Consider the following 24,405-nt stretch of genomic DNA (forward strand, 5'->3'; position numbering starts at 1 on the left):
AAGAAAGATGGAGTCTCTCCCGTTTGAGGCCTACCAGGCCTGAATTCAGCACAGCTCCATGAAATACCCTCACTACAGGACAGGTTATCCCTAATACTAACGAATCTATCCCCTAGGCTATGTGTGCAAGCCCTGATCTATGGGGAAGAGCACAGAATCATGTCAAAGTGCCTAGTAAATAGGCTCCATTCACTACTCTAACCCTTAGACTTCAATGATAAGAGACTGAAGTCACATTCCATCATTGTTCCTCACAAGAAGGCCGGGAAAATCGAGCAGAACACCCGCCTACCATGGAGGAGGGCGCCTCCTACATGCTGGTGCTTTGTCGGGCAACTGAGGTCCTCAGCCTCGATCTTCCTACGGTGGCCCTGAACACTAATCTCCTCACTGAGCTCCAGACCGCGTCCACTTCGTAGGAGCCCCTGCTCCCCTTTAACGACGCCCTCACTGACGTCTTGTTGGGCACTTGGTCGTGGGCAGCCACACGGATAAGAATGCCGCTAGGCGTCATCGCCCGGCGCCTGGTGACCCCGCGTTTGACCACTCATCCTACGCCTGAGAGCCTGGTCATCGAAGCCTCGACGTCACGGAGTGCCTTTCCCATGGCTCTGCCGGATAAGGACTCTAAGCTGGAGCAGTTCGGTAAATTTTTTTTTGCTGGGGAGGGCTTTGAAAAACAGGATGGATGGCGCTCAGGCAGGTAAACGGACAGGTAAGAAATGAGAAGATCAAAGAACAAATGCTTAACGGTGCAAACAGGTCAGGGGAAGACCCAGAACCCCTGTATAAGGTGTGGGCGAGAGCCCATGCCAGAACAATTATAAACAAATCCTGTGCACACGTAACAATTGGATAATATGATCATAGAAAGAACAACAAAGTTGAACAAAATATGAAGAAGGTGTTGTTTTAATTCAAAGATGAGTTCATCAAGACAAAGGGCGCCAGCCGACACGTGTTTCGTCAACAGTAGAAAAACTGTGACTCTTCAGGGCTGGGAAACAATATAATGATGGATCAACAATATGGCACGGAGAAAGGGGTAACGAGACATTTTTTTAAAAATAAGTTGACAATACATCAACGCAATAAATGATAAGTCAAAAGAAGTGCACTGAGAAAAAGGGGGTGACAAGACATTTCAAAATATAAGGTGACAATGCAATAATGCAATAAATGAAAAAAAGGGCAGATCGCACATGTAACTAGATTTAGAAGAGGAGCAAAAGGGTACCAAAAGGGAAGAAAGCAAAAGGAATGTTGAAAAGGAAGGGTGAGGGTTCACAGACAAAGAAAAAGAAAAATGAGGAGTGGCTAGTAAGTAATGAACAGTATGCACGGGGCGAAAAAAGACGTAAAATAACAATACAGGCCTAAAAGGTTTGGTAGAGCCTACTGTAATAGCATTGAAAATGGCAAAGTATGTACAAGAACATTGAAATGATGCAAAAGTATACAATCAGACCAAAATGTACAAAACGCAAAGAAAAAACAGTCGGGTATTACAAATAACTCAAATTTGCGCCAAAAACATATTGCTATTAGTTGAAAGAGCGCAAGTGTATAAACATAGACAAGATCAAGACTAGCAACAACTTTGAAACAAAGGGGCAGTGGAAAACAGTGATGATGAGGACCACTGTGTAAATGAAAACACAAGCGACGAGCGTAATGAGCGGGAGGAAAAAAGTGAGGACAAGTGCATTCAAAATTCATGCAACTAAGGCTAGGAAAAAGCGACACCAGGTAAACTGTCGTGAATAAGGCTTAAGTCAAAGGAAATGTAAATCGCTACAGAAAGTTACGGTAATGGAAAATGAACTCACCAAGATGAAGTGTCATCCGGATAATCAACGGTACAAATGTTGAGTTCAAGAAAAGAGCGGTATCCCGGAGGTCAGTGCGACCAGGAAACAAAGGGCCTGGATAAGAGACACAGGGGGAGTAAATAACTAGTGGGCACAAAATAATGGAAAACGGCATGAAAACGCCAAGGCGTGTGGGGAGATGGTAATACCTGGTGACGGCGATGTGAGCAGGAATATCTGGCTGCCGAAGTGCGGGAGGAATGAGGGAAAGCGGAAGCCGGTTGATAAAGGCAAAAAAGTCAGGAAACTAGAAGGCTAACCTTGGTGTAGTGAACCAGGAAGTGGTGGGGCATGGAGACGTCGGTGCCATGAAAACAAAGGAAAGACTAAGCCCACAATGAAACTATGTTGTTGCGAACATAAAGTTATGTAAATTTAAACATAAAAGTGTCACACATATTAAACGAATAAGTAATTGGAAATAAAACGATTCTAAGTTCCACAAAACAAATCTCAATGTAAACTTCAACCGTTCATGAACGAAAATGACAAAGGAGCAAGTGGAGAGAAAAGGGTGTGGAATATAGCTAAGAGAAGTGTCAAACAATAATGTGGTAAAACAGAGTATGAAAGGAGGCAAAACATCACAGTTATTACAGAAATTTGACTGTAAGTGGTTAATGTACGTGCTAAAGTAAATGTCACAAAAGGTAATGAAAAGGCTAGAAAGATGTGTAATGATACAAGAAAACAGTGTAGATAAAGCAAGGTCTAAAAGAAAAAAAAATGATGGAATCATTAAAGGACTTGAAATAGAAAAATGGGAAAAGTCTAATGTGAGAAGTTGGCCTGATATATGATGTCACTAATTCTAGTGTACACCCTGTATCAGTCCAAATAACCCTTATGGTGATTGGTTGTAAAGTCAACCTTATAGACCAGCTATCCTAGTGGTAGCATGGACAAGAGCAGTCTTAGGCTAAACTCTGAATGGCATGTGAAGCCAGCTGTTATACCATATGTAATCCCTTGAATACCAAATGAAAGGACACCACAACAGATGTATATATAAAAATAGAATGTATTTATTCTAGTCAAACCCTCAGCACTCTTTATGAGATTCGAGGTAAGTACAACACAGTCTTATTTAAGCATACATTAAGTCACACAGGTAAGTAATACAGTTAGGCCGTATGTGCCACGCAAACCATATACTAGGTAAGTGGTATAAAGACCACTGTCACGAACACAGGATAGGCCTAGGCCTAGGGAATCGCTGGGGCTACACTATACTACCAAAGGTTAGGAAGTGGGAGGCCCACGGGATTCAGGTGCAGAGTGCGTAAAAGTCGATAGAAATATAATTTATTAGAAATTAACAGTTTTAGGACACTTCTGGTATAGCTAGGAAGTCGAGACTCGGAAACTAGACCCTTGGATAGTCAATACCCTTGTGAGCACCGAAATGCTCAAGTTACCTAGCCCACGGGCTGCGGGTGCATAGGTGTGAACTTGCGTCGGGCTTTGTCGTTGACTCCTATGGATGCCTGAAGGAAAGTTGCTGACAGGCGGTCAGTGAAGAGTGTCCGGTGGATCCCAAGGATGGGATCAAGAAGGAAGGAACCTGCAAGCAGAAGGGACAGAGTCTAGGTCACCAGCCAGGAGCCGGGAAGGAACCAGGCGATGTCGTGAAGATGCAGGTGAAGAGGTGAAGCTTGTCGCAGCAGTCACGGGTACCAGGAGGCATCGAGGACGACCAGGACCAGGTGAGCTTTCCCACGAAGGCTCTTGCTGTCGGCGGCGTCGAAGTCGAGTCAGGACCCAACAAGCCTTGGCAAGCGGAACCCACGCAGGATGGAGGACTTGCTTCTGGTGCAGACCAGGAATGTCTGGGGTGCTTCTCTTTTACAGAGGAGCGGGTGCCAGTCTGGAGGAGCCAGACCAGCAAGTTAAAAACAAAGGTTCGTCGTCGCAGAAGTCACTAGCCAACGGGCCAGCGACCGGACAACACTTCGAGCAGCTCAGGTGCAGAAGGGCCCCACGCTGAACACGTGAAGTGTGGGGAGCTCGTCTTCTTTGCAGATGGTGCTCGGGATGGGGGCTTCTCAATTCCCCAAGCACAGCCTCGAGGGAGCCTCGGAAGTCGCGCTAGTCAGGTACTAGCCACTTTTCCCAAGTCGCCGGTCCCACGTCCCTTGTCGCCTCCACGGGTCTCAGCTTCGCTGGAGATGTGGATCTGGGTCAGAGGTGTCTGGAAGTCTCGGCGCTGGTCCTGATGGCTCCTGATTTCTTAGAGTTCAAGGACCTCAACATTTCACAAGACTGTCGTGACATTTTGGCCAAATCTCGTGCCCAGAGCACGATCAAAACTTATCACCTAAAATGGAAGCGATTTTGCTGTTGGTGCGAGGCGAATAATATTCACCCAGTTCAAGCTCCTGTGGAACAAATTCTCCCCTATTTGCTTTTTCTAGCCAAGTCTGGGCTTAACTTTTCATCGGTCAAGGTCCATCTTGCTGCTCTTTCCAGATTCAGAAAATGCGCTAAAGTTCCTTCTCTCTGTTTATCTTCACTTGTCAAACAATTCATGAAAGGGCTTGTTCGAGGCATATGAGCTGCAGATCACACACTTAGGATAGTAGATCGCCATCTGGTGTTGGGCTCGGATGCTTGCAGGTTGTTGTTGTCTTCGGAAGAAGTCTTCGGTCACGCGATAGGTGACTCCTCCCTTGGACGACAGTGCGCATGGGCATCAACTCCATCGTCAGATTGTTTTTTTCCGCCATTGGGTTCGGATGCAACTTTTCCGCTCCGGTTGGAAATATCAATTCCAAGCTTTTCGAAGCGAAAAACTTCACAACAAAACATCGAAACACCTTCATCCTCGAGTTCGATTACATCGGCTCGATTCCGAACGTCAACGCGGGCTGCTGGGCCTATCCACGCCGTGATGCCTACGGCTCATGGAAAGGACACCGTTCAAAAAATGCCCCCAGTGTGGAGCAAAATTTCCGCACAGTGACCACCACAAAGTCTGCAACCTGTACCTATCACCGGCACACGACGAGTCCAGCTGTCCGGCCTGCGCATCCTTTCGATCCAAAAAGACCATTCGGGATCGAAGGGCTCGACGCCACATCATGGCACAGAGACCAGCTCCGGAACCAGTGGACATCTTTGATGAAGGTCCCGATGTCCCGGAAGAAGATTCTAAAGATCTGCAAATAATTTCTGAACCAGATGACTCAGACGACCCCATCACTCCTGGGCAACGTGTGAGTACCACTGCCCCTGCCCCAACCCCACCAAAACCAAAGGCATTGGCCAAGACTTCGCCTGCTGGCCCCAGTCGAGACCGAAAACATCCTTCAGAAGCCCCGCCTCCGGGCTCGGCTCCGAAGAAACATAAGTCTTCCGGTAGCTCGGGACCGAGCAAACCGCATGTAATTGTTCAACCGGCACCATCGACACCGAAGACAAAAGACCACTCGGCACCGAAATCGGCTCTGAAGCCCTCGGCACAGAAAACACCAAGGCCAATAGACACACCGGCACCGAAGGTTCCCAAGCCCACAGATATACCTTCGGCTCCGAAAACCACGTCGGTACCGAAACCACCGACTAAGGACTCTCATACGCCTCCTAAAGCCAAAAATGCTACGATCAACCAAAACCTCGATCGGAACCGAAAAAAACGGTACCAAAGACTGTTCCTGAAGAACAAGAACTTTTTCATCCAGAACCAAGGCAGAAAAAGATCTATATCAACCCCAAGACTGGACATGTCACCGCGGTGCCATGTAAAAAACGGAAGCTGGACACACCACCTGCCCCAGTTCCTGTAAATAGGAAGGACTCTTCTACTTCCCCTATCCCTCCTTCCTCTCCTATACTGCCTCCTATCCCACGCCCTCTGCCTACACCACCATTACATATACCCTCTCCATCTCATACACCACCACCACAGGATGATTATGATGACCTAGGGGGTGGGGGTGATCCTAATGATCCGTTCACGCATCCAGACACCACACCGTTGGATGATTGGGCATTCCCCTTACCAGACATGCCTGACCCTCAGCCATATCCCTCAAACCATCTCCTCCTGACGATCACCTGGGGTTTGGACAATTATTAAATAGAGCAGCAATATACCACAGCGTCACAATGCACTCAGACGCACCAGAGGAAGACTTATTAGACACTTTTGAACAGTCTCAAAAGTCTGTACAAATCCTGCCCATGATTAAAGGAGTCATAAAACACGCCTCCGAAGTCTTTAAAGACCACGTTCGTGCCAGGGTTCTCAACCCACGAATCGAAAAGAAATATAGGCCTGCTCCTGAAGACCCTAACTACATCAAGAGCCAACTCCCTTTGGATTCTTTGGTCGTTTCCAATGCTCGGAAACGCGCCAACTCCCAAACCACAGGAGATGCACCACCCCCAGACAAAGAATCCAAACTATTAGAAGCCTCTGGCAAAAGAGTAGCAGCACAAGCCGCTAATCACTGGCGAATTGCCAACACCCAAGCCCTACCAGCACGCTACGACAGGGCCCACTACGATCAATTAGAGACTCTTACAACATCTGCCATACCAATACAAAACCCAGGCAAATGACCTCATTCAGGAGGGAAAGCTCATTTCAAATGCAACAATTAAATGTGCACTTGACGCCGCAGACACCGCCTCTAGAGCAATTAACACAAGTGTGCTCCTTCGACGACATGCATGGCTACGCATCTCAGGCTTTAAGCCAGAGGTACAAACTACCATACTTAGTCAGCCATTCAATGAGGAACAGCTCTTTGGGCCAGCAGTAGACGCTGCCCTGTAAAAAATGAAAAAGGACACAGACGGCTAAGTCCATGGGAGCATTACAATCTCCCCAACCACGTGGGTCCTTTCGGCGCTCCTTCTATAGAGGAGCCTCCAAAAACATTGGAACGGACACCTCCTCTACATTCAAAACCGCCACACACACATCCCCCAGTAGAGGATATTTTAGAGGCGGATACAGAGGAAACAACAACAAGGGGCGAGGTCGAGGTAATAATAACACTTGCACCTCCCCTGCCACAAAACAGTGACTTTCCTCCACTCCCCCCAGACCATTCCACTCCGGTCGGGGGAAGACTAAAACCGTTCCTACCTGTCTGGAACTCCATCACAACAGACAAGTGGGTGAGACAAATTATCCAGTATGGTTACTGCCCGGAACTCACAACATCCGCCCCCGCATATACCACCCAAACAGCGTTCCATGTCACAAGATCATCTTACACTCCTCAAACAAGAGGTTCTGTCATTGCTTCAAAAGCACGCAATAGAACCTGTTCCCTTACAGCGTCAGGGTACAGGGGTATATTCACTCTACTTCCTAATCCCCAAAAAGGACTGGACTCTAAGACCAATACTCTACCTCAGACACCTAAATCTGTATATCAACTCAGATCATTTCCATATGATCACTCTTCAGCAAGTGCTCCCACTACTGCAACAAGGCGATTTCCTTACCACACTAGATCTCAAGGACGCCTAATTCCACATTCCCATACATCCTGCTCACAGGAAGTATTTAAGGTTTGTGGTGGACGGACAACACTACCAGTTTGCAGTCCTCCCATTCGGGGTAACAACCGCACCCAGAGTATTCACAAAATGTCTAGCAGTAGTAGCAGCACATCTTAGACGGCAACAAATTCATGTCTTCCCATATCTAGACGACTGGCTAATAAAAGCCAAGTCATTCAACAAGTGTATCCTACACACACACCAAACTATCCACATTTTACACAACTTGGGATTCACAATAAACTATCCCAAATCTCACCTCCAACCTGCTCACATACATCAGTATCTGGGAGACACAATAAACACCTCCACAGCCGAGCATATCCCAATCCAGCCAGGATAGCCAATATGCAAGCTCTTCTCGCAAAATTCCAAATCCAACACTCTCTTCCAGCAAGAGTGTTCATGCAACTCATAGGCATGATGGCGTCATGCATCTTCATTGTGCCTTATGCAAGACTTCAAATGCGTCCTTTGCAAGAATGTCTAGCTCGTCAGTGGAACTAGGCTCACGGACAACTTACGGATCTGGTGTTGGTGGACAGCCGCACACATCGCTCTCTCAAATGGTGGAACATAACAAACCTCTCCAAAGGGCGGCCATTCCTAGAGCCTCTTCCACGGATAGTGTTGTCAACGGACGCATCACTCACAGGATGGGGAGCCCACCTCCTCGGCCACACCACTCAGGGCAAATGGACCACTCAACAAAAAATGCTCCATATAAATTACCTGGAACTGCTAGCAGTGTTCCTAGCACTAAAATCATTCCAAATACATCTTCAAAACAAAACTGTCCTCATTCGGACAGACAACATGACAGCCATGTATTACATACAGAAACAAGGAGGCACACATTCTCTCCAGCTGTCCCAGCTCGCACAGAACATTTAGAGATGGGCCATTCCCCAGAAAATATACCTACTTGCAGAACACCTTCCAGGTGTTCACAATCAGATTGCCGATCTGTTAAGTCGACAGACTCAACAAATCCACGAATGGGAACTACATCCCCAAGTTCTAATACTCTTTTTCCAACAATGGGGCCAACCCGACCTAGATCTGTTCGCCACACACGAAAACGCAAAATGCCCAACCTTCGCCGCCAGGTTTCCCCACCCGGAGTCAAAGGGCAATGCAATATGGATGAACTGGTCAGGCAGATTTGCGTACGCTTTTCCGCCTCTCCCACTCATTCCATTAGTGGTACGCAAGCTCAGGCAACAGTCTCTCAAACTGATCTTAGTAGCTCCCACATAGGCACGCCAACCTTGGTTCCCAACACTACTGGAACTCTCGCTGGTGCCCCACCAAAAACTGCATCTCTCCCCGTCCTTATTAACCCAGAACCATGGAGAAATCAGACACCCAGATCCAGGTCAACTGAACCTGGCAATCTGGCTCCTGAAGTCCTAGAGTTTGGTTATCTCAACCTACCACCAAACTGCATGAATATTATAAGAGAGGCCAGACGACCTACCTCTAGAGCCTGCTACGCTGCAAAATGGAAAAGATTTGCCATTTACTGCTCTAACAATCATATAAACCCACTGAATGCATCCATCCAGGACATCATTTGCTACTTACTACACTTGCAAAGATGTAATTTGGCATACTCATCCATACGTCTCCACCTAGCGGCATTAGCAGCCTACTTACAAAATAGACAACACTTGTCACTCTTTAGAGTGCCTGCGATCAAAGCCTTCATGGAAGGACTAAAAATAATTATTCCTCCCAGATTACCACCCTCTCCAGTGTGGAATCTAAACATTGTTCTTACAAGGCTCATGGGACCCCCATATGAACCTCTGCTTAAATGCGAATTACAGTTCCTCACATGGAAAGTGGCTTTCCTTATCGCTATCACATCCCTCAGAAGGGTGAGTGAAATCCAGGCTTTAACCATACAAGAACCATTCTTACAATTACACCGTAACAAAGTGGTTCTTAGAGCAAACCCGAAATTCCTTCCAAAAGTCATATCTCCGGTCCATCTTAACCAGTAGAGCTACCAGTGTTCTTCCTAAATCCCGACTCAGTAGCTGAAAGAGCTCTTCATACCTTAGACGTCAAAAGAGCCCTTCTGTACTACATTGACAGAACCAAATCATTCCGCAAAACAATTGTTCGTTGCTTTCTCACCACCACATAAAGGCAACCCCATTTCCAAATCTGGGATAGCTAGGTGGATAGTTAAATGTATCCAAATATGCTACCACAAGGCTAAACGCACACTAACGGTTCCCCCTAGAGTGCATTCCACACGCAAAATAGGGGCTTCCATGGCATTCTTAGGAAACATTCCCCTAGAAGATATTGGTAAGGCAGCCACATGGTCTACAACACACACCTTCACTAAACACTATTGTGTTGACGTGCAAGCAAAGCAACAAGCTTCTGTGGGTCAGGCTGTCCTTAAAACTCTATTTCAAACTGCTGCAATCGATACAGGTGACCACCGCTAGGGGAGATACTGCTATATAGTCTATCCTAAGTGTGTGGTCCGCAGCTCATATGCCTGGAATATGCTACTTACCAGTATGCATCTGTTCTTGGCATGTAGAGCTGCAGAGTCACCCACGCCCACCCACTTCCCCGGGACCTGTATCTGTTCCAGCATGGTCTTACTTAGACAACACACATAGACATCTCTCTCTTTTCTACAAACTCCATCATTTCCCATATGGCGAAAAACAATCTGACGATGGAGTTGATGCCTATGCGCACTGTCGTCCAAGGGAGGAGTCACCTATTGCGTGACCAAAGACTTCTTCCGAAGACAACAACAACCTGCAAGCATCCGAGCCCAACACCAGATGGCGATCTACTATCCTAAGTGTGTGACTCTGCAGCTCTACATGCCAAGAACAGATGCATACTGGTAAGTAGCATATTACTGCCGCTTGCTTGAATCCAGTGGCAAAGTGAGCAAGGGACTCACGTCTGAGCATACCCCTGCCAACTTATGGCGAACAAAGCAAACTTGCTCACTTTGCCACTGGATTCAAGCAAGCCTGGCTGAAGACGGCTGAAATGCCAGAAACCGGTCCTAGGAAGCTTGTTTCCGGTCCAGGGAAGGCATGGCTTGGCAGTTCGGGCAGGACTGTTCCCATGAGGCATAGGGTCAGACTGATTTGCATATGGCCATGTCTGAACTGGGGTGGCAGAGTGGGCTAAAGAACGGTGATGGATTAAACCCAGATCAGTTGACTGGGGGTGAGTGCTTGCAATGTTCAACACTCCGTCCATCATTTCCTTTGGTATCTCTAAGATGCCGTCTGAGTGCATTTAATAAATCCTACTCTGGTATCAGTGTGTGTATATTATGCTGAGATGTTTGTTACCAAACTTCCCAGAATTCAGTATAAAGCCATAAACGACAAACTCCCAGACCATATACTCTTTATGGCTTAACTGCACTTACAATGTCTAAGAATCGACTTAGACACTGTAGGGGTACAGTGCTCATGCAATTGTACCCTCACCAGTGGTATAGTGCACCCAGCTAGAAGGGTGTCTTACCTATACCATAGGCAGTGGGTTGGAAGCATGGCACACAGGTAAGCGTGGCAAGTCAACTCTTCAGTTTTCTCTGCACCACAACACGCAGCCTGAAATGGCATTCTGTTTGTGTGTTAAGGACAGGACCTCTAAGGGTGGCTCAATATGTGTTGCAGCCCTTAGAGGCCTTCCCTGGTCACAGTGCGCTTGGCACCCATGGTACCTGTTCATAGGGCTTACATGCGTACTCCTCTAATGCATTGCATGCAAGACAGTACCACAAGTTCATTCAAATAGCTATGTCCATATATACAATTAGTAGCTTTGAACAAAGACAAAATAATTATTTTATTAATCCCGGATTAGATTGTACTCTGTGGAGCTGATGAAGGGAAATTTATAGAAGGTCTAATATAAATGTGAGTGCTAGCAAATAAAGTAACCACTGCCAACCTTGTTTAGGACCAAGTGAGTGTCCTGTCTGAAGGCCTTTAAGAAAATAGTGCCTTGAGGTTGTAATTAAAACCTAGAGTGTAACAACAAATGTAATAGGGGGTGTCTTCATTGGAAGTTTCAAAAGAGACAGGGAGGTACTAAGGAGAGACTGCAAAGAGGTGCCAATTGAGGGTACAAAGAAACAGTTTTGGGAAAGAACTCAGGCCCTGGGAACCTGATTGGCAGCGATCCAGGGCACATCGAGTCAAAGTGCATTAGAAATCTGGCAAAAAGTGGGAGGGGGTTCCTTAAACAGAAATCCAGCTTCCTACAGCAAACGCGTTTCAACCTAAAGTACAGGACAATGTTCAGTTGAGGTCTTCCTAAGGGTGTGATACCATGTAACTTTACAGGACATAGGTGGTTAACCTGTTTAAAGAGGCAAACTGTATGTATACCTTTATTGACCATACATTTTGTTGATATAGTAGGTGGCCGCTAAAAAAGTGCCCTGCAATATTTAAAAATGTTCAGGCATTGTGCTACGAAATGCAGCGTACTGTGACTGTAGCAGAAGGGGAGGAGTGGATTTGTGGTCTGCCACTTTCGTGAAAATGGGCCATTGCAGAAGTTGCTAATCTTCCTAGTGGCCCTCTTTCACACAGTACTGGTAAGCGGTTGTTTTTGGGTCTGCTTCCCCTCCTTATGCGTCACTGTCCGTCATGTGTAATGAGTTTGTAAAGCGTTTCCTTGACCTTGAAAAAAGAAATCTGCTTTATAACTTTTTATTTTCCAGTCCATCTTTGATCGGTAAATTTTAAAAATGGTGCCCACAACAGTCCACTTAAAAAAAAAAAAGAAATTTACTAACCTAATGTTCAAATACTAGAACAAACTTACAAAACATTTTATTATCTAAATACACTTTCATTAAAACTCAGACGAAGAACAATCCAAACAACTGTTTCAGATTTAAACAAACATCTTGTCATCCCCCATCCCTTATTGTTTCTAATCTGTAAAAAAGATTAATTTTCATATTTTTCTGTGGAAACTTTCAAATCTTTAAATTTCAATTCCATCCTCTTATGACACCATACAAAAATTCTCCTCAAATTGGCTGAAATTTAATGAGACATCACGGGAGACGTTGATCAATATTATCACAAATCTATATGGTCTAACCACTTCTTTGAAGGCATCCCAGCTACACATGCAGAAGTAGCAAGACACCAACATGCATTTTGTTGACTATTTTGGTGAACTCATCAGTATTGCGAGACCTGGTGCATCGCAAATGATTCCATAATGAGCCAGGAATCAGCGTTGTATGTCTCAGTGCAGTACCGCAAGCTGCTCCTAGAGCTCCCTAGTGAGTAAGGCACCAGCACTGCTTGTCTAGGTGCAGGACCGCAAGCTGCTCCTAGAGGTCCCTAGTGAGCATCATAAACATTGAAGATATGGTAAATCCACCCTACCCATAATACATTGAATGAAAGGCAGTACCACAAGTACATTCAAATAGCTATGTCCATATATACAATCATTAGCTTTGAAATGTGACAAAAGAATTATAATAATTCCGTATTAGGTTCGGTTGCACTCTATGTAGAGCTGATGAAGGGAAATTTATAAAAGGTCTAATGTAAATATGAGATGTGGTAAGTGCTGTACTGCAAGCTGCTCCTCGAGATCCCTAGTGAGCAAGGCACCAGCACTGCCTGTACTGCAAGCTGCTCTTAGAGGTCCCTAGTAAGCAATGCTCCAGCACTGCCAGTACCGCAAGCTGCTCCTAGAGATCCCTAATGAGCATCACAAACGTTCGGTCACATATGGTACTCCCATAATGCATTGCATGCAAGACAGTACCACAAGTACATTCAAGTAGCTATGTCCATATACACAATTAATAGCTTTGAAATGTGACAAAACAATTATTATATTAATTCCGGATTAGGTTGTACTCTGTGGAACTGATGAAGGGAAATTTATAGAAGGTACAATATGAATGAGAGATGTGTAGGTGCAGTACCACAAGCTGCTTCTAGATGTCCTTAGTGAGCATATCATCGTAAATTCACCCTACCCATAATGCCTTGCATGCAAGACAGTACCGCAGTACATTCAATATATACAATTAGTAGCTTTGAAATGTGTCAAAAGAATTATTATATTCATTCCGGATTAGGTTGTACTGTATGTGGAGCTGATGAAGGGAAATTTATAGAAGGTCTAATATAGATGTGTAGGTGCAGTACTGCAAGCTTCGCCAAGAGGTCCCTAGTTAGCATCAAACCTTTGGACATATATGTTACTCCCCTAATGCATTGCATGCAAGACAGTGCTACAAGTTCATTCAACTAGCTATGTCCATATATACAATTAATGGCAATGAAATGTGACAAAGCAATTATTATATTAATTATGATTACGTTTTACTCTGTGTGGAACCGATGAAGGGAAATATATAGAAGGTCTTTTTTAAATGTGAGATGTGTACGTGCAGTACGGCAAGCTGCGCCTAGATGTCCCTAGTGAGCATCATAAACTTTGAAAAAATGGTAAATCCACCCTGCCCATAATGCATTGCATGGAAGACAGTACATTCAATATATACAATTAGTAGCTTTGAACAAAGACACAAGAATTATTTTATTAATCCCGGATTAGGTTGTACTCTGTGGAGTTGATGAAGGGAAATTTATAGAAGGTCTAATATAAATGTGAGTGCTAGCAAATAAAGTAACCACTGACAACCTTGTTTAGGACTAAATGAGTGTCCTGTCTGAAGGCCTTTAAGCAAATAGTGCATTGAGGTTGTAATTAAAACCTAGAGTGTAACAACAAATGTAATAGGGGGTGTCTTCATGGGAGGTTTCAAAAGAGACAGCGAGGTACTAAGGAGAGACTGCAAAGCCTAAAAAACACTGAAAAGCCACCATTTACAAAGGACAGGGACAGGAGCCAATAAAAAAGATGGGCGGGAAGTAGGCGGAGCTTCATGCACATATCTTGAATACAACATGTCTCGAAGATACAGCACAAGCACTGCCTAGGCGAGACCTTAAAACACGCACACAGGCATCGTAGGAATGTCCTGAACTATAATAGAAATGGTCAACTGCTACAGTATGACTGGAAAGGAACTTTATCCCAGGCCTTGACATCTGTTCTAATGCAGTGATGCCTGTTTTTAGTGAAAATTAGGTAAAATGTGGCCTCATCTAGACTTGTACAAATTTTTTTTCTCTCTTTTTCTGTCCAGAGATATTAAAGCTGGAAACATCCTCTTAACAGAGCCTGGCCAGGTGAAACTTGCAGACTTTGGATCAGCATCAATAGCATCTCCTGCTAATTCCTTTGTGGGGACACCATATTGGTAAGAAAGCTTTGAGTAATGCACTTTCTTCACGTGCTTGTAGATGTTCACAGGCACTACCAATTTTGTTTGCTTCAAGTTACCTACGGTCTCTACTTTCTTATCGTGACAAATTAATTGGGTTAGCAGTTTTTGTAAAATTCAGGAGCATTTTGTTTGAATACAACCTATATCAGTACTCTTATTTATAGGATTATGTTATGAACAAGACCCTTTTCCTATATTATGTTGTATCCACAGATTTGTCAACAAGGCAGTTATATGAGTGTTCTGCTTGCACCCTCTGCTGCTTGAGAATCTAATGACTCTCACCCTTCTTCTTGAAAGGCATGCCTATGTTTTTCATGCCAATAATGCTGAAATCATTTTAGGACAAGCCTACCATGTGACTTTTTGTCACCATTCCAGGATCTTAGTGGGGTTTAAAACCCACCACTTGGTTGGCTTTATTGTCACTTATTTGCTTGCTTCTTATTTGATGGCTGGCCTTGCTTATTTTGCGCCTGTCCCTCCCATGAAGCATACCCTTTTAACTTTTGTCCTTTCACTCCTTACTTTTAAGGAGCTACTCTTTTTATTTTACTTCAGCACTCTTTGAGAGTGCATGTGTTTTCCCGCTGTCTTACTTGTATGCTTGTCTCCCCTGACCGCACTATTTTGCTCTCCTCTCCGGCTTTTACTCCTGTGTTTTCTCTCATCTTTGTGCTTCTCCTATGCTTTCTTGTCCCTGTGCTTCTCATCCTGCCTCTGCTGCTTTCTCATGTCGGTGTTCTTCTCCCCATCTGCTCTATGTTGTCAGTGTCCTTCCCTCTTCCTACAACCTGCGCTCAATGTTGCTTGAGAGGAGGACCCTGTTCCTACTGTGGTCTCATCTCAAGATCCCATGCTCAAAGCCGCTGTGGTCCTACGATCTGCAGTATGTGTTGGACTTTGTCCTGACTCAGGTAGGTGTGCAGGGTTGTGGAGAAGCTATATTCCCCGCCCCGTCAAACAAAGTTCCCCGTTGAACAATCGCGTTCTTCCCCCTTGATCGTCATAATGCTTTCACTGAAGTACAGGGGCACCAAGGCCTGCAGATTCTTTTTCCTGCTTCAGGGACAAGTGAGTTTGGTTCCTATTCCCGCGGTCTGGTGCGCCACAACTCTATTGGCAGCTGATACTATTCTCGGATGCGCTGTAGTGCTCATGCAGCAGGGCGTTACAGCAGAGCGTTACAGCAGAGGCTTTGCCCATTCCAGACCCACTCCGATTCCTTTGCTTGCAACCAGACTTGTGTGATATTGTAGGCCTGGTCTTTGTTTATGGTTTGCAGGCTTTGTTGTGTATGGCATCACATGGTTTCCTAGTCCGTGTTCAGGCTAAGAATGTGCTGTTTATAGTAATTGTGTTTTTGGTTTATAAAAGGTGGCAGTGGGTTTGAAGTGACTGCATGGCCTGTTCTCCTTGTTTGCTTTCAGCAGACAAGGTTACAGTACGAGGACGTCCTGCATAGTCTGTCCTCTATTCTTGAAGTGTCTGTAGCTTTATATGGTTTTCTACTCAATAACATGGGACATTGTGTTTTTTTCTGATCTTTAATGTATCGTTTTATTTGTTGCAAGTGGATATGACAGATGTTGCACCTTTTTTCCTTTTGTTCATACTGTACAGCATAAGTATTTTTGCCAATGCTGTACAGCATAATTTTTGCCAGTGCTGTAGAGAATGAACAAAAGGCAGTGGCAGAGCCAATAAGTCTCAAACACAAGCACTGTTGGCTTTGCTATAGCTTACTCAGTCTTCAAAAGGCACATCAGAAAAAGGTTTAATTTGAAAAGTAATTCTAGATCTGTTTCCCAAAACCAGATTCATCCGCTGTGAACACTTTTGGAGATGGACAGTGCGGCTCTCATCTGTTGGCCTTGGGTATAGGAAAGAGACAAAAATTGTTTGTAGCATGTGTTGCTGTAGATACTCATGCTGTCCATACTCCTGCTATCTATTGTTAGGCTTGGTTGTTTGCAAGTTGTTTTTCTCAGAACAAGTGTTTCAAGGCACAAGGTTTAGTGACTCTTCCCTTAGTTGCCAATGCGCATGGGCATAAACTACTGTTTACTTTTTTTTTTGCATCATAGAATCTTCATTGATAGTCACATTCAGTTAATAATTCTGTGTTGCCTGCATGAACCCCGGAACACCCTATTCAATATATGTAGAATATCCAGGAAAAAGATCTGTATAGTGTTCATCACTGAAAGACATCTTCCATCCAAACACAATACCAGCAAAGGCATTCTACTCATGCACCACAAACATACGTCATACAGCTTTCAATGTGTATTGAACCGCTACAAAACCCCACGAACCACACCTACACACTAATCTACTTCTACTTCAACACTGATACCTGCATTCTCACACAAAACACAACTCTGTCCTATACCACTAACACATCACCAAAGTAACACAAAGCCACATTATAAATAACCTGAATGCATCCAGATACACATTCCTGGTTCAAACAAAACAGCAGATCTATCATCTACTTGCTCCTTAACGGATCCTCTTTTATCATGAAAAAACCTATACTCTGACTTCCATCACACCATCCGCCAAACAAATGCCTTCTCTTTTGACCAATCACACACTACCATCCAATCCTTACACGTTACCTGTTCCAGGGATCAAATCTAACACTAACTAAATAACTCTTGTCCATCCCTTCTCACCCGCCACACTCTTCTCCAAAACACATCACCACCCCTGTACTATTCAAATACCACTTACCAGCAGTACTGCACATACAGATTGTTCCCAGAAAACCACTACATCAATCAATATCTCCCACATTACTCCACAAAAACAAAATATACAAATACTAACATACTCTTGAAATCTTTACTCCGTCCTACCATCACTCTACACCTCTATCAATGTATCCTCGATCTTCACTCTCTCATCCCAAAACCTTTCTATAATACTACAATGATCCCCAAAATAACCCTTCCTAGACTCCTCCCTCCTCTACACCTCCTGGCTCACACCAAACATCAGTTTACTACTATGATCTCCCAAACAACCCTACTAAATTCTTCCTCATGCTATCTCTCCTTTGACTTGTCCCAAGCCTAATTTTCTATGGATTATTTCTCCCTAATCCTTTTCTACAGGTTCTTTCTTCCTCCATATATCCTTTACTCATCCTAGTCCTCAACATAATACTATGATCTCCCAATTATCACTTCTGGTTTTCTTCTCTATTCTATCCTTCCATTACACTATTCAATCCAACAAATGGACTCTCAGGTCTTCCGCTCAAATTAACTTGTACCTCCCCATACTAATGCTATACTCCTATTTCCTTATACTAATCCACCACTCATTTTTTTGGGTTCCAGAGAAGTGTGCTACTTGCTGAAAAGCGCTTCAACGTCTTGTCAGGTGTAGTAAGTGCTATATAACTACAAGTACAATACCTTCATGATCCAATGAACAACAAACTCAAAAGATTCCCGAGGTTTGTGTTCAAGGGGACGCATTGCCAGTTAAAGGGGCTCTCTTTGGCTAAAATCTGCGCCAAGGATGTTCACAAGTTGTGGCACACCTACGAAGACAAGGAATTCATGTGTTCTTAGCATGTTTGGCTTTAGATACACATGCTGTTGGGTACTCCTGCATCTAGTTTAGGGCTAGGACATTACAAGTTGTGGTGTTCGAAGAAGTCTCTTGAGCCACAAGTTCTCTGTGACTCCTCTTCTAGATGTAGATGTGCATGGTCACTGACTCCATTGTTAGATTGTTTTTCTATGTCGTCTGGTATGGATGTGATTCAGTAAGTTCCCGTTCTCAATCAATCACGGTTTATATAGTGCAACTAGGCCCCCGTGAGGGTCTCAAGGGGTGAGGAGCTGCCGATCTGTCTGTGCGCAGGGGTACTGTTGAAGAGCCAGGTCTTGAGACCCTTCCTGAATTGGGTCAGCGAAGGGGCTTGCCTGAGATAGAGAGGCAGGAGTGTTCCAGGTCTTGGCAGTGAGGTAAGAGAAGGAGCTTCCTCTGGTCCTGGTCTTGCGGATCTGTGGGATGGTGGCTCGGGCCAGTTGGGTGGGGCGAAGGTGTCTGGTGGGTACATGTAATGCGAGACGGTTGTTCAGATATGCTGGTCAGTTTCTGGAACTGGAACAGTCTCAACAAGTTCATCGGTTCCCGCCCTCGAGTTTGCTTGTTTTCCACCTCATCGTGACTACATTCTTTGAGGCATTTGCATCTGCTTGCACGTTGGTTTCCTCTTGACGATGAGCATCTGGACCTCCCTGGCCCTCGGGGCGCGTCGGCCACTGCGAGCTCCAGGCTTCCTTTGGAGAATCACAACAGACTCGAGGTGATGGAACAGACACCTTTCAAGAAATGCCCCCTGTGTCCCTCAAAATATCCCTGTGTTGGCTTTCATGCCGTGTGCAACTTATGCCTCTAGACCACGAAGAGAGCCACTGTGACTGCTGTACCACATTCCGGATAAAAAAGACACTCCACCAGCACCGAGCTCGACCATGGGCACACAAGAAAATGGCCCTCTCCACTTAGGTGACACCCAACATCTTTGGGAAAGCTGACCCTCTAGTCGCCAAAGAAGAGCAAGAAAAGGACATTGGTGAGTCATCTGGGCTACCGGCCTGCCTGCCAGCCGAGCCCAGAGTTCATCCACTGTGCCTCGGAGTCCGGCAAAGAGTTCTTCCAAGTCTAGCAAGAAGATGCCTCTGAGGATGCCCCATCCACCTTGGTGGGCTTCGGTCCACTGGTCAAGACAACAACATGCGTGTGTGGTGTCGCCACCCCGTACTAGTCACAGCACGTTGTAACGGAGTATTGTCCTTCCGGGTATGGGCATTGAGCCCACTGCTGAAACTGCTGCCATCTTCGGGCTGCATGCATTCATGCTGTCTTTAGTTTCCTTCATGGAAGGTTGTCACCCTCATCGCAATCACTTAATCACTTAGGTGCATTAATGAATTGCAAGCCCTCATGCTTCAAGAACCCTTTTTTCCAAGACCACAAAGATGAAGTGGTTCTCGGAACTAATCCCAAGTTCCTACCCAAAAGGTCTCAGCCTTCTACCTTAATGGATTGAGCTCTGTCTTCTTCCCACAGCCTGACTCAGTAACTAACTGAATAAGCACTCCACACTCTAGATGTTAAATGTGCTCTAATGCATTACATTGATAGAACCACATTTTTTCGTAAAACAAAACATTTGTTTGTGGCCTTTTCCAAACCCCACAATCGACAATCTACAGCACTACATGCAACAAACAGATGATTACATGGTAAGTAACATATTCCCTAGCCTTACTTGGATGACTGTATGGTAAAAGCAGGATTGTTTGGCTAGTGCCAGATGAACATAAGGACAGTTATGCAAACACTGCACAAACTAGGCTTCAACATAAACCAAGAAAAATCATTGTAGAGAGTAGGGTATGCAGTTCTCGAATGAAGGAGGTAGTGCTAAGAGGAGGCTAGGAAGGTTGGTGCCCTCATTCTAGGGTGGAGACCGGGTGTCTCCCAATTTGGGAAATAGGGCCCTCTCACACACAGGCTGGGTGTCATGCTTCATCATAGGGCATGCTCCTCGCCCGGCCGGCGCTGCAAAGCCTGACGGTCACCCTATGAGGGGCTCTTTATGGGAGATCTTTTATCCCAAGCGTTTGGTGCAGTGTGGGTAAGGGGCCTTGAGGTGTAGATGTGTATGCGCAGATGTGCAGTGAAAGTGTGTGGGGGGGGGGGGTTTATTAAAAAGGGGTAGACAGTGGTGATGAGCTCACTGGTCCCAGTTAAAACCAGATAGTGAATGCTACATGAAGAATAATGTCCAAAAGTGGCTATGGATTTGAGGTCGACCTGTTTCTTGCCTGGTGTGTCAAAAGGATCACATGGCAATTCTTCAGGGCCAATTCTATATGTTCTGTCTACACTGTGGTTAGATCACTGATAGTATCATGCTGTTGACCCAATACTAACAGCGAGGTACCTAAATTTATGTGGACCAACCTAAAAGAAAAGACACAAAATAAATATTCATTAAAATAGCATTATCGACTCATTTTACATGACGAGGACTATGCCCTATGCCAGCCTGGGTGTGTGAGGGCCCTATTTCTCAAACTGGAGACACCCTGTCTTCACCATAGAATAAGGGCACCAACCTTCCTAGCCTCCTCCTAGCACTACCTCCTTCATTCAGGAACTGCATACCCTATTCACTACAAAAAGAAAGAGTTCACAGCTATCGTAAAAGATCGAGCGAAAGTACTGGCACTGATTGACACATCAAGTGATGTCGCGATGATGGGATTTTGGAAAATAGCTGAGGCTTAAGTATTGGGGTGCCAGGGCTAGTTAAAGTGCACTACCTTTCTGCCCTAAGTTCAGAACTACATGTTAGATATGTTTTATAGTGTAGAAGGTCCTTTCGGAAGACAGATGGATGAGGCTTTACAGTCAATTAAGGCAGAAAGAGACTACATTCTCTTTGTATGTTTTACATATGTTTTACATTACTGCCGGCCAGTGATCTTTCGAGGAGTTTAAGTCAGGACCAGAGGACGCTCCTTCTCTTACCTCACACTGGCTTCTGTCTCTGTTGGAAGTGATTGCTTGCACTGCGTGTCAAGTTCGGCCAACGCATTGCAGGTGTGCTGATTGGAGAGGAGGAGCCGAGTCCGAGCTTGTCCGCGGTGCCGTGCTGAGTCGGGACCGGCGCTGATTTTGAGCCGAGTTTGAGCCGGGGACTGGAGCCCGGGTGCAGCCAGGAGCTGAGAAGAGTTGAGCAGGTGCAGTGGTCGCCAGCCCCTGCACCCGTTAACAGCTCCTTGCTCCTCCTTTCCTCCGCCCTCCTCCCGGCTCTCATTTTATCGAATGGAGCAGGCTGGTGGAGGGGTAGAACCGAGCCATTCCGAGGTGAACCAAATCGAGCTGTAAGGCGGCTCATTCTCTCTCTCTCTTCCACTCCACCAGCTACGGGACTTACTTTCCTCCTACATAACCACAGAGGCGGTCCCGTCCAACCTCAAGGCAACCACTCCAAAAAGGAGTAGAGAGGAGGTGATTAGAAGGAACAGAATGAGCAGAGCGGAGCAGCAAGAGGTGTTGGAGTCAGGACACCGGGTTGCGTCGTGCAGGTTAAGAGAGCGAGCAATTTCATTGCGAGATGCTCCCCGCCTCCCACCTCTTGTTCCCTGCCTTCTGTTCCCTGCCCCCCTGCCTACTCGCTCCCTCGTATACACACCAGGAGGAAAAGTGCCATTTGTAGTGTGGCAAAAGTCGGAAATCAATCAACTAAAAAAATTTATAGAGCGCGCTACTCACCAGTGAGGGTCTCAAGGCGCTGAAGGGAGGGGGGTGTTGCTACTGCTCGAATAGCCAGGTCTTGAGGTGTTTCCTGAAGGCGAGATGGTCCTGGGTCATTCGTAGGTGTGCGGGGAGGGAGTTCCATGTCTTGGCTGCCAGGTAGGAGAATGATCTTCCTCCGGCGGTGGTTCTGCGAATCCGTGTGATGGTGGCGAGGGCGAGGCTGGCGGAGCGGAGTTGGCGGATGGGGGTGTAGAATGAGATGCGGCTGTTCAGGTATTCGGGGCCCATGTTGTGGAGCGCTTTGTGTGCGTGGGTGAGGAGCCTGAACGTGATCCTCTTGCTGACGGGGAGCCAGTGCAGGTTTCTCTGGTGGGCGGATATGTGGCTGTGGCGAGGGATGCCGAGGATGAGTCGTGCTGAGGTGTTCTGTATGCGTTGTAGTAGTTTCTGAAGTTTGGCAGTGGTTCCTGCGTATAGAGCGTTTCCGTAGTCCAGTCGGCTGGTGACGAGGGCCTGGGTGACGGTCCTTCTGGTTTCGGTGGGGATCCACTTGAAGATCTTTCGGAGTATGCGCAGGGTGTTGAAGCAGGAGGACGAGACGGCGTTGACTTGCTTGGTCATCGTGAGCGAGGAGTCCAGGATGAATCCCAGGTTGCGTGCGTGGTCCGAGGGTGTTGATGCGGCGCCCAGCGCTGTGGGCCACCAGGAGTCGTCCCAGGCGGATGGGGATTGTCCGAGGATGAGGACCTCCGTCTTGTCTGAGTTCAGCTTCAGGCGACTGAGCTTCCTCTATTCAGCGACGTCTTTCATTCCTTCCTGGAGGTTGGTTTTGGCGGTGGCTGGGTCTTTGGTGAGAGAGAGTATCAGCTGGGTGTCGTCGGCATAGGAGATGGTGTTGATGTTGTGTTTGCGTGCGATGGCGGCGAGGGGGCTCATGTAGATATTGAAGAGGGTAGGGCTGAGCGTGGAGCCCTGGGGTACGCCGCAGATGATATCGGTGGCCGCTGAGCGGAAGGGAGGGAGGCGGACTCTCTGGGTTCTGTCGGAGAGGAACGAGGTGATCCAGTCCAGGGCCTTTCCTTGGATCCCAGTGTTGAAAAGGCGGGTTATTAGGGTGCGATGGCATACGGTATCAAAGGCTGCCGAGAGGTCCAGGAGGATGAGAGCAGTTGTTTCTCCTTTGTCCATCAGGGTCCTGATGTCTGCGATGAAGGCAGTCTTGAGCTGTGGTTAGCACGGAATCCGGACTGGGACGGATCGAGCGAGTTGTTTGCCTCGAGGAATGCAGTCAGCTGTTTATTGACGGTCTTCTTGATGACTTTAGCCGGGAAGGGAAGAAGAGAGATGGGACAGAAGTTTTTGAGGTCTTTGGGGTCCGCTGTGGGTTTCTTCAGAAGGGCGTTCATTTCTGCGTGCTTCCAGCTTTCAGGTAAGATGGCTGACGTGAAGGAGTTGTTTATGACGTTCTGGAGGTGGGGTGCGATGATGGTGTCGGCTTTGTTGAAGATATGATGGGGGCAGGGGTACGAGGGGGAGCCGGAGTGGATGGTGTTCATGACGTGGGTGGTGTCTTCAGTGCTACTGGGGGTCCAGGCGCTGAGGGTGGTGGTGGGGGTCGTTGGGTCGGTGACTGGAGGCGGAGCCTGGGGTCCGAAGCTGTCGTGTATGTCTGCGATCTTGCGGTGGAAGTACGTGGCGAGGGAGTTGCAGAGGTCTTGCGACGGTGTGATGTCGTCGTTGCTGGCCTTGGGGTTGGAGAGCTCTTTGACGATGTTGAAGAGTTCCTTGCTGTTGTGGGTGTTGCTGTCTAGCCGCTCTTTGAACGATGACCTTTTGGTGGTGCGGATCAGCTGGTGGTGTTCGCGAGTAGCGTTCTTGAGGGCTGTCATGTTTTCTGTTGTCCGTTCGTGGCGCCAGGTTTTTTCGAGGGTTCGGCAGGATTTCTTTGATTCTTTGAGGGCGTCTGTGAACCATGGGGTTTTCCTGTTGCCGGTCTTGCCTGGGGGGTTCTTCAGTGGGGCGAGGTCATCGGCGCAGTTGGTGATCCACTGTGCGAGGTTGTGGGCTGTGACGTTGGTGTCAGCGGTGTCGGCTGGCGGGTTCTGGCTCAGTGATGAGAGGAGCTGGTCTGTGGGGATTTTGCTCCAGCATCTGCGGGGGATTTGTTGCGAGCGGTGGTGGGAAGTATTCTTTTTGAAGGTGAAGTGGATGCATCTGTGGTCGGTCCAATGTAGTCCGGTGGAGTGGCTGAAGGAGATGTGGTTGCTGGCGGAGAAGATGGGGTCGAGCGTGTGGCCAGCGAGGTGGGTGGGGGTGCTCACCAGTTGTTTGAGTCCGAGGTTGGCGAGGTTGTCGAGCAGGGTGGTGGTGTTG

General features: G+C 46.5%; 1 protein-coding gene across 4 annotated transcripts in view; it reads left to right on the top strand.

Annotated features, from left to right (window-relative positions):
• The window catches only part of TAOK1 (TAO kinase 1), a 1,366,047-nt gene that overhangs the window by 347,993 nt on the left and 993,649 nt on the right, over positions 1–24,405 (top strand). For all 4 annotated transcript variants that reach the window (XM_085649205.1, XM_085649204.1, XM_085649206.1 and 1 more), the window contains exon 7: positions 14,593–14,706. In XM_085649205.1, coding sequence (XP_085505331.1) covers positions 14,593–14,706 — 114 coding nt within the window. The remainder of the gene's footprint in view (positions 1–14,592; positions 14,707–24,405) is intronic.

This window comes from Triturus cristatus, chromosome 3_2 (genome assembly GCF_964204655.1).
Source record: "Triturus cristatus chromosome 3_2, aTriCri1.1, whole genome shotgun sequence".
Lineage (NCBI taxonomy): Eukaryota > Metazoa > Chordata > Amphibia > Caudata > Salamandridae > Triturus > Triturus cristatus.